Source organism: Mauremys mutica, chromosome 11 (genome assembly GCF_020497125.1).
Source record: "Mauremys mutica isolate MM-2020 ecotype Southern chromosome 11, ASM2049712v1, whole genome shotgun sequence".
Classification (NCBI taxonomy): Eukaryota; Metazoa; Chordata; order Testudines; family Geoemydidae; genus Mauremys; species Mauremys mutica.
This window is the reverse complement of record NC_059082.1, coordinates 8868487-8883279: the sequence shown is the minus strand read 5'-3', so window position 1 is coordinate 8883279 and position 14793 is coordinate 8868487. Positions and strand designations below refer to the sequence as shown.

Here is a 14793-nt window from a genome sequence, read left to right as displayed (position 1 = left end):
CTCAATCCTATCCCTGCCTCTGCCACCGGGTTCCTGTGTGTTGCTGGGCAAGTCACTTGCATCAAACTTTTCACAAGTGGTCACTAATTGCACGTTACTCATTTTCTGGGTTCCCAACTTCAGACATGCAAAGGTCTTATTTGCAGAAGTTCTGAGCAGTCCCAGCTGCAACTTTCATTAAGGGGAACTGTGCTCTGAAAATATAAAATGCTTTGGGTGACCATACGTCCCGTTTTGGCCGGGACAGTCCCTTTTTTAAGCCCTGTCTCATCCATCTCGACTATTGTGGCAAAATTGAGTGTTTGTCTCATTTGCTCTTGCCAACTGATCTTCAGCTGGCAAGAGCCAGAGCAAACTGGACTAATGCCTAGTTTTGCCAAAAAAGTGGCCTGCAACCCCTAGCAGGGTGCAGAGGAACATGCAGGGGAAAAGCGAGAAGTAACACCAGCCTTGCACAGGAAGGAGGGCTCAAGAGAGTGGTTCAGGTCGGGCTGGCGGAAGGGGGCCTTGGCACAGCCCTGCGTGGGCAGGGGGGTCTCGGGCCAGTTCCAAGCAGGTGGGGGGGTCCTCAGGCTGGCCCCATGCAGTGTTCCATTTTCCCTTTGGGAAAATATGGGTCACCCTAAAATGCTATAAAAATTATAAGTACTCTGAAAAAGTCAGGCCCTAAGTGTTGCAAATTAGGCACCCAAATTAGCAGACACCTGATAATTTTAGCATTAATCTGTTGTTCAGTTCCCCCTCTGCAAAATGGGGTGTTATAAAGAAACTCAAATGTTTGGGAATCACAGATCTAAGTAGTTCAAAAAAAATTTTCCTGCGTAACCCCATTTTTGGATATATTGCTTCCAGCGACCCCGGGAAGCATTGAGGACATCATTTTGCTTCACAAAATGGCATCCTCCTCACAGCATAACTTTGCACATAAGGTGCATGCAAGGTCACGCTGTGCGGAGAATGCCATTTTGTAAAACGTCATCCTCTGCACACTCAGGACTGCTGCAATGCGACCCCCACTTGGGGTCACGACCCACAATTTGGGAACTCTTGACTTGGATACTACAATGATGAGTGTCATAGAAGCCTATGAGGACATTAATTCTGTATTCAAGATTTAGATGTTGTGCAGGCCTCAGGCCACCCAATGAATGAGCATAAAAAAATATTTAATAGGTACAGATTCTGTGAGAACCATCATTCTTGCACAATAAATAAGACAGGGATCCTATTGGGGAAAAAAACAACATGTGGTGATGTAATTAAAGACTATCATAATACGTAAGCACAAGGAGACCACATTAAGGTTGCATGAGCGACCTTAATTCTAGCATTTCCTAACTTGTGTGCTTAACTTGGCAACTGTAACATTCTTTTAGTGTAGGGTTCAGTGGGTTTTTGTTTTCTGGTGTTCTGTTTTGTTTTGTTAAGAATTATATAGACTGCCTCCTTAGTCACTCAGTTAACAACCAAGACTTCTCGACACCAAGTCTCAGGTTTGCTAAGAACAAATTTTTGCACACATCTTGGAATGCCTGGTAATATCTTGCTTCACAGTGAAAAAAAAATTATTATTTTTTTTTTAAATCTGGAGGAAAGTCATCCAGCGATTTCAATACATTTTAAAAACATTCATGAAATTAAGTCACTTAACACCCCTATAAAATCAGGGCTTATTCCTACAAATTGGGAGTTACAATGCAAATACATGCAAGAAAATACATTTCTTCAGAACCCCTGGATACAGTCAGCTTCTGAAGCATGAACATAAGAACGGCCTTAGTGGGTCAGCCCAAAGGTCCATCTAGCCAGGTATCCTGTCTTCCAACAGTGGCCAGTGCCAGGTGCCCCAGAGGGAATGAACAGAACGGGTATAATCATCAAGTGATTATCCCCTGTTGCTCATTCCTAGCTTCTGGCAAACAGAGGCTAGGGACATAATATTTGACCACCCCTTGTTTTATCATGCATGACTACCAATATTGTTGCTCATAAAATTGTCCAGTCCCCTTTTTTTAAAATTCAGCTATAATATTTAACTTGAGACTTTTCTATGCCACTAGTGGACAGATAGAGGCTAATACACTGATGATGACAACATCTTGTATGTTTTTTTATTTGCTGCTCAAAAAAACCCCCCACAATTTATAACTGTCAAAGTAGTATTAAAACAGGACCAAATCCGCAGAGAGAAAACAAGTGTGAACGCAACTGTGCAGCATTGTAACATAACATCAGATTCAAACATTCCAAGTGTCTGTCTCTCTCTCACGCACACTGCAATGTGCTGTGGACAATTTCAAAATACTGTCACTGATGTTAAATACACGAACACCAACAACACCTCACACAACGTTGGCTTGCCCACTGAAATTAGTTATGTGTGTTGTAGGGTTTGAGGTTTTTTTGTTAAAACATTGGAAACCTTTTTTGCCAGGTTAACCAATCCTGACTTTAGTCTACTTGGCATTTCTAAAGCATTGCCAATAATATATAGCTCCATTCAGAACACTACAAAAACTGTTAAATAGCTACAGACGGTTACACACGATCTTACCAGACTCCTCCTTAGAGGTAAGCATTTAGTCTAACTGCAAAACGGACTGTCTGAAATGATAGTGCATCTGTAACAGAGGAAGTCATCCAAAAACTACTGGCCAACAATGTAGCGAAGATACATTTTCAGTCTTGATGCTTTCTGGTTTGTGATTTTTTCACATATTGTTCAGAGATGAAAGAACTGAGAACAGAGATTGCATCTGTTGCCATCACAATTTAACCACAGTCTATGTATTTATACAGCGGAACCTCCAAAATAACACTGCATCTGTTAAGATGACAGTATTTTTCCATAGGAGCTCTGCTGTGTTGCAGAGCAAGTCTGACATTGTTGCTTTTGAAGTGCTGATTATGATCCACCCCAAATTCCTTTATAATCTTCCTCAAATGTGTTGAATTGTAAAGCTGTTGTTCTCTTAGTATGGCTTGGAAACAATAAAATGTTAATACATCTGATTAGTGGGAAGTTGGCACTAAAGCTCTTCTACTGAGAATGCAACATGTTTATTTAAACAATGAGCCACCAGGAAACAAAAATCTGATTTCTTGATGCATACAAAATAAAAGCATATAAAACTAGAACTCTCCTGCACAGCTTTACATCAGACACTTTCACAGCTCATCTTCAACAGAAACACTGCAATTCTCCCATTTCTGTTACAGCTGCAGGATAGCTCACTAATGAACCACCTTTAAGAGAATATTTGTACACTTCTACAGAACACTTGGAATTAAACTGTTAAGGTGGACACAACCTCAGGTTTTAACTGTGATTCTAGCGAGTTAGTCTAGGCCTAAAACACAGGGATAGGGTGGGGTGTTTTATAAGCCTCCTTTATAAGAATCGGTCTGAATAAGGAGGTTTATGCATTTATTAAACTTTCCTTTAATAAAAAGGAAAATTCAAACAGCATTTTGCTAGCACATGAAAAACAGACAATGAAACTGGACAGAACCAAATGAGTTTTTTCAGCTAGTTTCTGTCCAAAACCTTAGGTCACTCCCAGATTCACAACCCAAGCTGGCTCAAAACCCTGCCCTTGTCCTCAAACAAACCTAGGCCAAGTCTCAGTTTTGCAACACTACAAAACCAGATGAATTTCTCCCAACCTCCACTGGCCTTTTGGCCTTTCACTAGATAAGTTCATGCATCAATAACCTCCATCTGGGGTCTAGCACATGGCAGGACTACAGGAAAAGATGATCAACCCGTTAATAGAAAATCCCCCTCTGCTGGGTTCTCCAGGGAATACCAAAAGGTAGGCTTTAAGCTCCAGCTACCTGTGATAGGATTGGCAGTCCTCCTGGTCTTTGGCATTTTCCTCTGTGCTGGCTTACAGGGCTTCCCTCTGTCCAACCTCAGTACCTCACAAAAGGGGGAGAAAGAAGAAAAAAGTGTACAAACACCTTTTCTAACAGCAAAAGACATCTGCCTCTGACACTGCTGGGAGGCCCCTTCCCTCAGTTTCTCCTGGGAGACTGGATATTGCAGGAAAGCAATAAAAAACACAACTCTGTCAAAAAAATTCTTAGCCACCAGAAATTTAGGGGGGAAAAGTTTAACTACAAACTAATACAGAACCACAAGCTGCTTCCACCTGCTAAAAACTGGAAACAACTGGACAACAGCCAAAAACTCTCCTGGTCAGGAGGAGGGATATCACCAAAATTCTGGAAGACTCCCATCAGCTGGAAAGGAGAATGACACTGATGTACCTGACTAGATAGGCGTCCACTGAGGAATTTTCTGCTCCTAAACTGGGTTTCTGGTAATAAAGCCAAAAGGAGTCTTCTGCTAAAAATCTACAAATCAAAAGTCTCTCTCTGCATCCTCTTAACGGCAGTGGCATTTTGGGAATGGATCTAATCCCAATGGAAATTTATGAAATTTAGGTACATTAGGCAATGATGTGTATTTAACTATGGGTCAACGTTTGGGGAAAGCATTCAGTGATCAAGAGAGAAAACAGAACATTCCACTGATTTCAAACAAGGTATTTCCAATCTGATTTCACTCAGCTGAGTGTTTCATTGTGGCCCACCGCTGCTCTCTGATCACAAACCATCTCTCTTTCAACAGTGTAATGGAGGTGATACTGGGATTCCTACCAGGCTCATGTCCCCAGAACCTCTTCGGGGATGCCAAGTTTCTTCCATGAGTAGGGATTGCCAACTGGAACCACCTGACCCCAGCACCATGTCCTTCTGGCATCTAGAAGGCCCTCTCATTTCCATAACATCTCCTGGCTATTTTGTGGTTTGCCACACCACTTTGATCTCTTCCTCCCTATGAATAGCTTTCCCAAAGTGAAACGGATTCGATTCTTGCCCGTTTATCACTGCCCATTGGTTTCTGAATAGCTAAAGTAAAACAGATTGGAACGGTGTTAAATTTCAACATATCCCTGATAAAGAAATAATGAGGCGCCTGTCCCTACACGCCACAAAAACAGCACTGAATCAGATCATGTTTGGGAAAGGTGTTTTTTCAACCATAAGTGCCAGAAACAAGCCCTCAGCTCTATTTATTTTTAATCAAAAGTTTAAATTCTGTAGACACACATCACCTCTTCCTACTATCACTAACAAGGAGACTTCTTAAGCCCTATATCAGGGTCTATTCTGTTTCAGCAGAATCTAGTAGTTAACTGGGTGTAATGGTCTACACCAGGGGTCAGCAACCTTTCAGAAGCGGTGTGCCGAGTCTTCATTTATTCACACTAATTTAATGTTTTGCGTGCCAGTAATATATTTTAAAGTTTTTAGAAGGTCTCTTTCTATAAGTCTATAATATATAACTAAATGATTGTTGTACGTAAAGTAAATAAGGCTTTAAAAAGGTTTAAGAAGCTTCATTTAAAAATAAATTAAAATGCAGAGCCCCCCAGACCAGTGGCCAGGACCCAGGCAGTGTGAGTGCCGCTGAAAGCCAGCTCACGTGCCACCTTTGGCACCCGTGCCATAGGTTGCCTACCCCTGGTCTACACCATACATATAGGAAACAGATGTTTTACCAACAAGATGATATCACAAAACACAGCAACACAAACTAACAAGAAACACACAGAATTAAGGTAACAAAGTTACCTCTACAATATCTTAGCACAACACAGAGCTTCTGAGATATCCTGCTGCTCCTGCACATTTTTTTTATGTACAGCACGCCCCTCCACACACACACTTAATTAACGTTTTCCAATATGATTTTTGTATGACTAATTTTAATCATGGGGTGAGCCTGAGCCCATTACCCTGTCTGACACTTTGTGCGGTTTGCCCTTTACAAGTGTCGAAATAGAACAAATCTTGAATACAACAATGAAAACGTACTTTGTACTCTCTGCTAATTCAAACTTGCATGCTCACCAGTTATACCTGGTATATTACAATAGCATCTGAAACAAACAATACTTAGAAAAATGCATCATTTTTGCTCTAATTTATGGATGTTCTCTCTTACTATGAAGCCATTTGTTTTTAAACGGTTATATTTTTGTAATACAGTATCATGAAAAATTTAAAAAGAAATTTGTATAAACCTAGCTTATAAAGTTAACAGCAGGTATAATACATCAGATTTAAATAGATTGTGCTCTGATCAAGTTTAAATTCCAAGGGACAGAGGGATACTTGGACTATTTCAGATCATGCTCTGAACACTTCCAGCACCTGAACTTCAAAAATCCTCCCTTATTTCTGAAAAAAAACTGTAGTATTTGCTTCAGCATGAAGAGAACAGAAGTTACACAAACCTCCATTTAATAACTCAATTATTCAAATAATAGAAGGTGTGGTTGGGGAAAAATCAGGAAGGTGACCACACCACCAATTAAAGGAAAAAAAACACCACAGTCACACATTTATCTCCAGAATTAGAAGAGCTCTTATGTGATGTATACGCTCCCACATTTTGACACACACATTTTTTCCTTCTTTCCAAAATAAAGTAGTAAAGTATCATAAGAATTTTTTTTTAAACCCTAACTAAAAGAGCGCTCTGATCAGAGCGGATATTCACACTTCTAAGTAAACAGAGCTATCTTTATAGCATGTAATGGCACCAATAACAGGTTTGCAGATAACACTCTCCCTGACCGGTCACAGAGCTGTTTCAATAAAAAAAATTTCATTTTGCCAGCATCATGTGGGAGATGAACTCATCCAAAAACAAGTGTTTTTACAAACTAAACTATTATTACCAACATTAATTCCTGCAGTAGCAAAAAACAGACAAGACATAAAGACAACATCTTTAGTAGTACTTATTTCATTTGCAGTTATAGTACAGAAATATAGTAACAGCTTATGTTAATTATCTGATGGAAAAGAGCTTTTCCTTATTTTGTAGGAGACATGCACCTTAACTCAAAGAAGTCTGAACAATAGTGTCTATATAAATGTGGTACTTAAAACACAAACTTGTCAGCAAAGAAAAATGTTAACCAGTTTATTCCTCTAATTAAAGAAATAAGTTATATTAAAATTTGTAGTAAAATTATACCATGTTCCTGCAAGAGAGTGTTCTTGTAGCACTTTCAAGGCTTATTTATCCCTGCATTCCTGTTCAAATATGATCATACTGCATCAATCAGGGTTAAGGGGCATACTGGGCGGATGTGTGAAAAATTCATAGATATTAAACATGCTGGAAGTCATCAACAAAACTAGCCTGAGAGACAATGATGCATGCTGATGTACTTACTGTCGAGACAACAAGAACGGCACTATCAGTTAAAAGGGTAGTTTGAGCTTTTTGAAAAATCAAAAGATATTATTTAGATTAGATTAAAATCAAGGCTTTAATATCAGGGTTTCTTAACAGTTTTGCCAAAAGCAAACTGATATGTTCTCTTTTGTAAACATACCTATAAAATACAGATAATATATATTTTATGTCAATTTTTGCTTTCAGCATACTAACAAATTTTAGATAGCCTTGTATTTGTATTCTAAAAGTTGCTTGTACCTTGTATTTTAAGAAATTAATCATTGATTTAACTAACAGATCTAGAGGGATCACTTAGATTTAGCATTTGTGAAGGTTAATTAAACCATCTGTAAAAGACTGAACAAAATCTAAAACACACACCACCAGCACCAGCTTTTGGTAAGAGATTATCTCCCTAATAAATCAATAAGTTACCAAACTTTCCTTTCTAAACCTTTACAAAAAATTAGCAGCCCTGCCTTGAACAACTTTTTAACCTGTTTATGACTTTTGAGGAGCTGATAAATTTATAGTCAATTTGCAGAGCGTATAAAATGTTCATATATATTATACACCTACATTGTTATTCATTTCCCTGTCTTCAAAGTCTGCCCCAAATAGTTTTGGATATACAGAATACATAGTACTATGAAATCTGTTCCGATCTTGAACTCAGATAGCACCTGCTACAACTTGGCTAAGAAAACAGTATCAAAGCAAGTTAGCTAAAAAACCACACATGCCTTCTTATCAACTACCATTTGTTGATTTCTGCTTTTGTGCAATAAAAGGTTTTGGAAACTTCCTTTTTTTAAATGGTTCATAGTTCATAAAAACCAATCCAACTAACCTACACAGAAAAAAAGACACAGGGAAAAAAAAGGCTGTCTACATACCTTAGAGTAATAAGCAAATTATACATGTCAAACACATCAAAACAGCAAAACCATTTCTTCCCTTCAAAATCATCATTGCATTCAAAGTGTTCTTTGAAACAGGAATTGTAACAGAAAGTCTTTTTATCTATGAAACCATAGAATAAATCCAATCTTTGTTAGAAAGACTGCTGCAATAAACTGAAGTCACACATACTTGCAAACAACTTTAACCATTGCTCAAAACACTTGAGATACAACTTACTACAATACAGCACAAGTCATTTTTTAAATTTAGGGATACAGAATCATCACATTTTTCCAATACAAAATTGCATTTGCCACTACTGAAGTTTACATTAAGCCAGCTGCTATTAGGTAAGACCATAAAGTGTTTCCAAATATGAGACATGTATACTAAAATTAAAGTAGGAAATTTGTTAAGGTCATAAACCAACGTTTAAGGGATGGTTTCAAAGGTTTGCAGTGCTTCCTCAGTTTAGGTGACATCTTAATATTACAGGAGGAAGAGATAAATTAACATCTTTAACATCTTATTGATTAATTCAACATTGTGTGACAAGGTACAGAGGAAATAGGTACATACTAATTTCTATTTTTGCTCAGTAAATTTATTACAGGCTTTTGGGGGAATATATTTTTATTGCTTTAAATCATTTTACTCAATTTAGTCTGTAAACTACCCTGATGCATACATCACACATGACCATCTAAACAGGTTAAAAGAAAGTTGGGTTTCATGAAAGATCATGAAGTGATCAAAGAAAGTGTAAAAAATAGTTTGTTTTTACACAGTATTTGTGCCTCCTAAAATTTAAGACCAGGAGGGATGTTACTATGCAGTTTTTTCTGTTCACAAATTATATAAACTATCTCCAATATAACTCATCATTTTAATCCATTATCTATCTTCTCTCAACTCACCAAATGAAAACTTTCAATGACCACCAGTAAAAATGAAGTCTACTGAAGAAGCATGAAAAACGGATCAAAAAAAGTTCTTAATTAATGCAAATGTAGTTTTAAAAGCACTATTACAACTTCAGTCCAATAATTTATATCCCTAAAAATATTGTATTGTATTTTAATCATTAAGTCATCAAAGATTCTATTAAGCAGATGAGAAATGAGTATATTCTTAAATGTAAATTTAGTAGAGCAAAAAAAACCAAAAACCACATTTGAAACCATTTAACTACACCCCAAGTAAAGAACATTGATCTAAACTAGCCATTTAACAGTGTAAAGAGACTTAAAACTAGCAGGTTTTTCTTCTCGTGAAAACTTTAAACGTATAGGCTTTAAGGAAAGAAATCTAGAGTGCAGACAATTAAAGGCAAAAAGAAAATTATTAAACTCGCATTTCAGAGTTATTCTAACATTAATTTTAACAAGGATGATTGAATGTTATTAGAATTCCGTGTTCGACTTTCACTTGTTTATAGAATCCACACTATTCCTCTATTAACAAAAAACTAATTTCTTCGGTTTCACTGAAGCTAAAACCAGTTCTCCTACTCCACTTCTAACAATATTTTTGTCATTAGTTATTTAGTCAAACTCTTTAGTTGGACTTTCTTTACTTTACAGGAAGAAAAACATTTTTCTCCCCCAAAATACAGATTCTACAATTAAACTGGCTACTATGCATCCTCATTCCATAACAGATCCTATGTTCTGTCCTTTTAACACATTCTGCTTCATATTAACACAATGACCACCATTTCCTAACCCTTTTAGCCAGTAATTCATACAACCCTTTGTCCTGATTCTGATATTAAAATGATTTAACATGTGCCTTTACACTTCTTGTTGTGTTAGCATTGATTACCTCACTGTTTCTTCCGATGGACTCTAATCATAATAATTTATTGATAAGAGAGAAGGGATATTTAGAGGTTATTTCCAGTGTACCTGATTAACATTAATTCCTTTAATACTGAAACATTTCCTATTCAGTATCTAAATTGCCCAAAGAATTATGTAACTCATTCAACTCTCATCACCAAGCATATTAGGAGATATTGATGTTCATGCTACACACCTACACTGACTACACTCATAAAGGATTTTTTACTATACATCTTGAAATATGGATCTAAACATGCCAGCATGTACTACCGGTATTGTTAATAAACATTTGAAACAAAGTGTAGGCTGTATGTATGGGCTAATGCTCAAAGCCAAGATAAACAGATTCATTGACATAGCTATGGGTTCAAAGCAGCATTACACCAGGTACTATACTAATGGTATTTTTATTCTGGGTGTCTAATTTTTTAAGGCACCCCTTTCAGCTTTTTCCTTCCCTAAATACTTAAGGTCAGGACACTTAAGCCAAATTTCAATATGCTCAATACTGGTGATCATACACAGAAAAAAAAAAAAGGACATTGAGTTTAGGGTGCATCTTAAACCTGCCTCAAGGTTTAAAGGGTCTCACGCAACACCTAGCCATCTTAAATACCACATGAACTACCACACCTGCATTCAAAGTTTCTCAGGAATGGATTTCTTTGCTCTTTTGACAAAACGCTGCTATACTGTGAACATCTTTTCTGTGCATGTTGCTAACTGGAACTTTTCCTTTTAAAGTACTTGTATTTTAAAGATTTTTTTGGTCATTAAATCATCTCTTACTGATTTATTAAGTATTAAAGAATTTTTTTTCTTCCTGTTGTACCTCCTGTGTACTCCTATTTAGGAACGCCTTGTTTATTTGACCAGAAATGGAAGTGCCTTTTAGCTACAACGTTATATATGAAAAACAAATAAAAATAAGATCAATCCTCCTTCCTCTATTGTGGGGAGAGGAAAGAATACAAAGTGATGCAAAACATCTGTCTGGGGGTCATTTTTTCCCCTAGCAGTGAAGTTCTTTCAGTAATAACTTGTGAAAACAAAGGCTATTAAACTGAAAACTACAAAGTCAACGTAATTAGAGGCAGTATTCAGCTAAGAAAAGCTTCTCATCTTATTTTGTCATCACTGAAACGCCTCGATCGTCCTCAAAATAAAAGTATTTCATGTGAGATTTATTAACTGAGTCATTTTAGCTAGATGGCCCAAATATAAACATTTCAAATGACTGAAAAATAAAATCTAATGTATTGCTGTTACCTCTGTTAAGAGAATGTTTCTCCTCTCAACCATTCTTACTTGCAGATGTTCTGGACTTGGTAAAAATAATTCAAGAACATTGGGCCAGTGTATTCTTAAACTGATAGAATAAACGTTTACTTTTTTTACACTTATTAATCATCCGTTTATCTTGATTCTTCTAGCCACCGGCACACACCACCACCAACCAAAACCAGCAAGCTCTGGGGTTTTAGTTTTCAACCCTAGGGATTAATCTCCTCTCTGGAAAGCAATTCTAGCTAAAAGATTCGACTTATCCAAGAAAGAAAACTCTCCCAAGCCCTTGCTGGCCCAAGCATTACAACGTTAAAAGCCAAGTTGTGCCCTGACTTTCAAAGAGTTAATTGGCATTCACTGTCTAACGAAATACAATATTACTCAACATGCCTTGCAGATTCCATCTACCCTAGCTTTGCCCGAAACGTTTCTACAACTGGTTTAATTGCCGGTACATCCAAGAACTTATTTTCCAACTTAAACCGACTACTTAAAGAAGCGCCTGGGTGGTTTTGTGTTTTTTAAGTGTCAGGAATTCTTTCCTCATATTTGAATGGATGAAATGCACTCTCTCCTCCGCACACCTTTTCACAACTAAAAATGGGTGACGTTAATTAATGGTTAGGGAGTTTTTTAAAAGTTAAACCATTCGGCTAGTGGGAACGGATCTAGCATTAAGGAAACCTCCTGTCTGCACAAACACTGAAAGACAAACAGAGGGAGATCGAGCACAATGTTAAAATGGTTGAAATAAAAAGGCCCATTTAACAACACCCCCAATTTCCCCCCCGCCAAAAGCGGAGGCCAAAGTAACCGTAACGCTGGGGGCCAGCAATCCAAACTAACAAAACAGAAGAAAATTGATCATCCGCACCGATTAATATGCTGATCATTGCAATCCAGTCCATGTCAGCTCCCACCATCCCCACCCCCTTCTATCTTCCCCTGCAACCAAAGGGGCCGGGCAGAGAAAATAATCACAGGTTTGAAATGTACAAAAACAAAGTCGGGGCTTTTGCAACTCCCAAACAACACGGACAGACACTGCGATTCCGAAAAGATCAGCAGCAGCAGCAAGAATCCCCACCGGGCATCGTTGTGCACTGGAGACACAACCATTTTCAGAGCGTGTACACACACACACACACACACACAGAACCACGTTTTCCACAACGCAGAATTTAAACACACACAGAGAAGAAAACAACTCGTGCTCTTTTAAAAGAAGCAACCGCAGAACTTCAGTTCTAGGTATAAAAACAGCTTATCATGTATTGATTTCTTCATCTTTAAATCCCTAATCCTTCCAATCGTCAATACATTTGTCCGTCCCCGTCCCCCCCACGTTGTACAGATCTATATAAAATATTAGATCAGTGGTCTCTGTAGGCGGACATATAGTCCTTTTCCATCTGTGCATCCCAAGAAGGGAATGCCACACTTTGCAAAAACACACACACATAAAACACAGCCTGTTTATTCACAGAAATCCTTTCAATTAGAGGGTATTAAACCTTGATTTTAAAAAAAGGCATCCAATGATTAAAGTCAATGTTCCCTTCCAAACACTGGAAGCGAGTATTCCTGGGCCTTTCGATGTTCACTGGGCACTTTACAGTCTTGGGAGATTAAAATCTGAATATTAGGGGAAAATCTGGAGAGGCTTTAAGAAATTAACACAGTGGGTGAAAAGATTTAGGGGGTTGGAGAGAAGTAATGAGCGCTATTACTCTTCAGACACGGGAAAGTGTCTGAACTCTGGTTAAATTAAGGCATACCAACGCCATCCACTCCAAGCGAGGAGAGAGAAAAGAGCAGCCTGAACTCAAATGTGCTTAAGGAGCAGATTCAAGAACAGGAAAAAACACAAGCAGCCACTGAAACTCAAAAGCCACCGCAGTGCAAAACAAGCGCACCCCCCCCCTCCACCATGTTAAATGAAACGCAAAATACTCACTTTCTCCATTTGTTGGCCACAGACAAAGTGTGGCAAAGAAGAGCAGAAACCCCCAGAATAAGGTCAGGGACCCTCCTCCAGCGCCAGACTTCATTCCTCTTTTTTTAAAATTACGGACAAAATCCCCCTTTCCCAAAAAAAAAAAGAAGTCCAAATTTCTCCCCCCCTCCACTCACACAGAAGAACTATAAATTGGGAGGGTGGGGGGAGACCTAGGGAGGGATTGGAAAATAACCTCCTCCTCCCACACAAAAACCACTCCTTTGGGTTTGAAAATTAAAAGGTTTCTATTTCCCTAGCTGCTGTTCTTCCGGAGAAGCCACCCACAGACAACAATGAAAACGCTGGGTTGGGGCTCCCCCAGAAAGGGCGAAGCAACACTCCCCCTCAGCGCTGCCTGCAGGGATACAATGTGCACAGAAGTCGCAAACATGAAGCACATTGGGGCTGGCGGTCTGTATCTTCAGCCTCCATTTTCAAACACCACACAGGCGCAGCAAACACACGCAAAAAAAAAAAACCTGGATGGGAAAGGGGGGTGGGATCCAAAGCAATCTTATGAGGGAGGAGGAAATACAGCTTCCCGAGACTGGAGATTATTCCCCTAAGCAGAGACCTGAGGCTGCTCCAAAGGGATTCCCCCCTTCAAGCTTCCCCCACAGTAAAAGAAAACCAAACAAACAGTAAGTCCAGGTGGCTGAAGACCCTACAAATGCGGAATAAAAATGAATGAAAAGGCTTCCCCCTCTTCCTCGTCTCAGCGCTGCTGCCACCGGCTCCTTCCAAAAAAAAAAAAAAATCCAGGACACACACACAAAGCGGCAGCAGGGAGAGCTGAGCAGCTCAGCACTTCTCCTCCTCCTCCTCTGGCTGCGGCTCGCCTCCTCGCATCCCTGCTAGCGGCTGCTTTTCCATGGCACAAAAAATCCAAACACAACCGAATCTTGGGCGTGCGTGCGCGCTGCAAACCTTCCCCGCTTCTTGTCCAACCCACGCCAGGGGGAGTGTGCGGGGGGAGGGTCGTAGTGGGGAGGGGGGGGGTCCGGTTTGCTGAAGGTCAAAGCCCAGGAGCTTGTTGCAAAGGGGTCCGTAATTCCTCCCAGGGGGGAGGCTGGAAGGGGAGGCCCTGCTGCTGCTGCTGCTCTGTATTTAAGTCTGTCGCTGCTCTTTGCAGGAGGGCTTGCACCGCGCTGCTGCTGCCGCTGCTAGGTCTCCCCCTCCCGCCGTTCCTCCTCGCGCGCACGGTGCAGAGTTAATGCTGGTAAACAAGAGGCGGCCGCCGCCGCCGCCGCTGCTGCACTGGCACTGGGGGCTCGCGCGCGCGCGCGCTCCCGGGCTCCTCGCGCTCAGCAGCGGAGGCCCGGAGCAGGCTCGAGGCAAAAAGAGGAGAGCGGCATCGCGGGCGCCGTCCGGAAGGGAGCCCAGGCGGCGGAGGCAGAGCAGCGGCGCGCGGCCCCTGCAGCCCGTGTTGTCCGCGCGCTGCTGCTGCTGCTGCAGCCTTGCCCCAGTGCGCGGGTCTGCTGCGCGCCACCACCCCG

General features: G+C 40.0%; 1 protein-coding gene across 3 annotated transcripts in view; it reads right to left on the bottom strand.

The window, feature by feature from the left end:
- Positions 1 to 14465, bottom strand: part of IGF1R (insulin like growth factor 1 receptor) — a 266306-nt gene extending 251841 nt beyond the window's left edge. For all 3 annotated transcript variants that reach the window (XM_044979704.1, XM_044979705.1, XM_044979706.1), the window contains exon 1: positions 13256 to 14465. In XM_044979704.1, the coding sequence (XP_044835639.1) occupies positions 13256 to 13349 (94 nt within the window). In that variant the 5' untranslated portion in view covers positions 13350 to 14465. The remainder of the gene's footprint in view (positions 1 to 13255) is intronic.
- Positions 14466 to 14793: the final 328 nt, after the last annotated feature.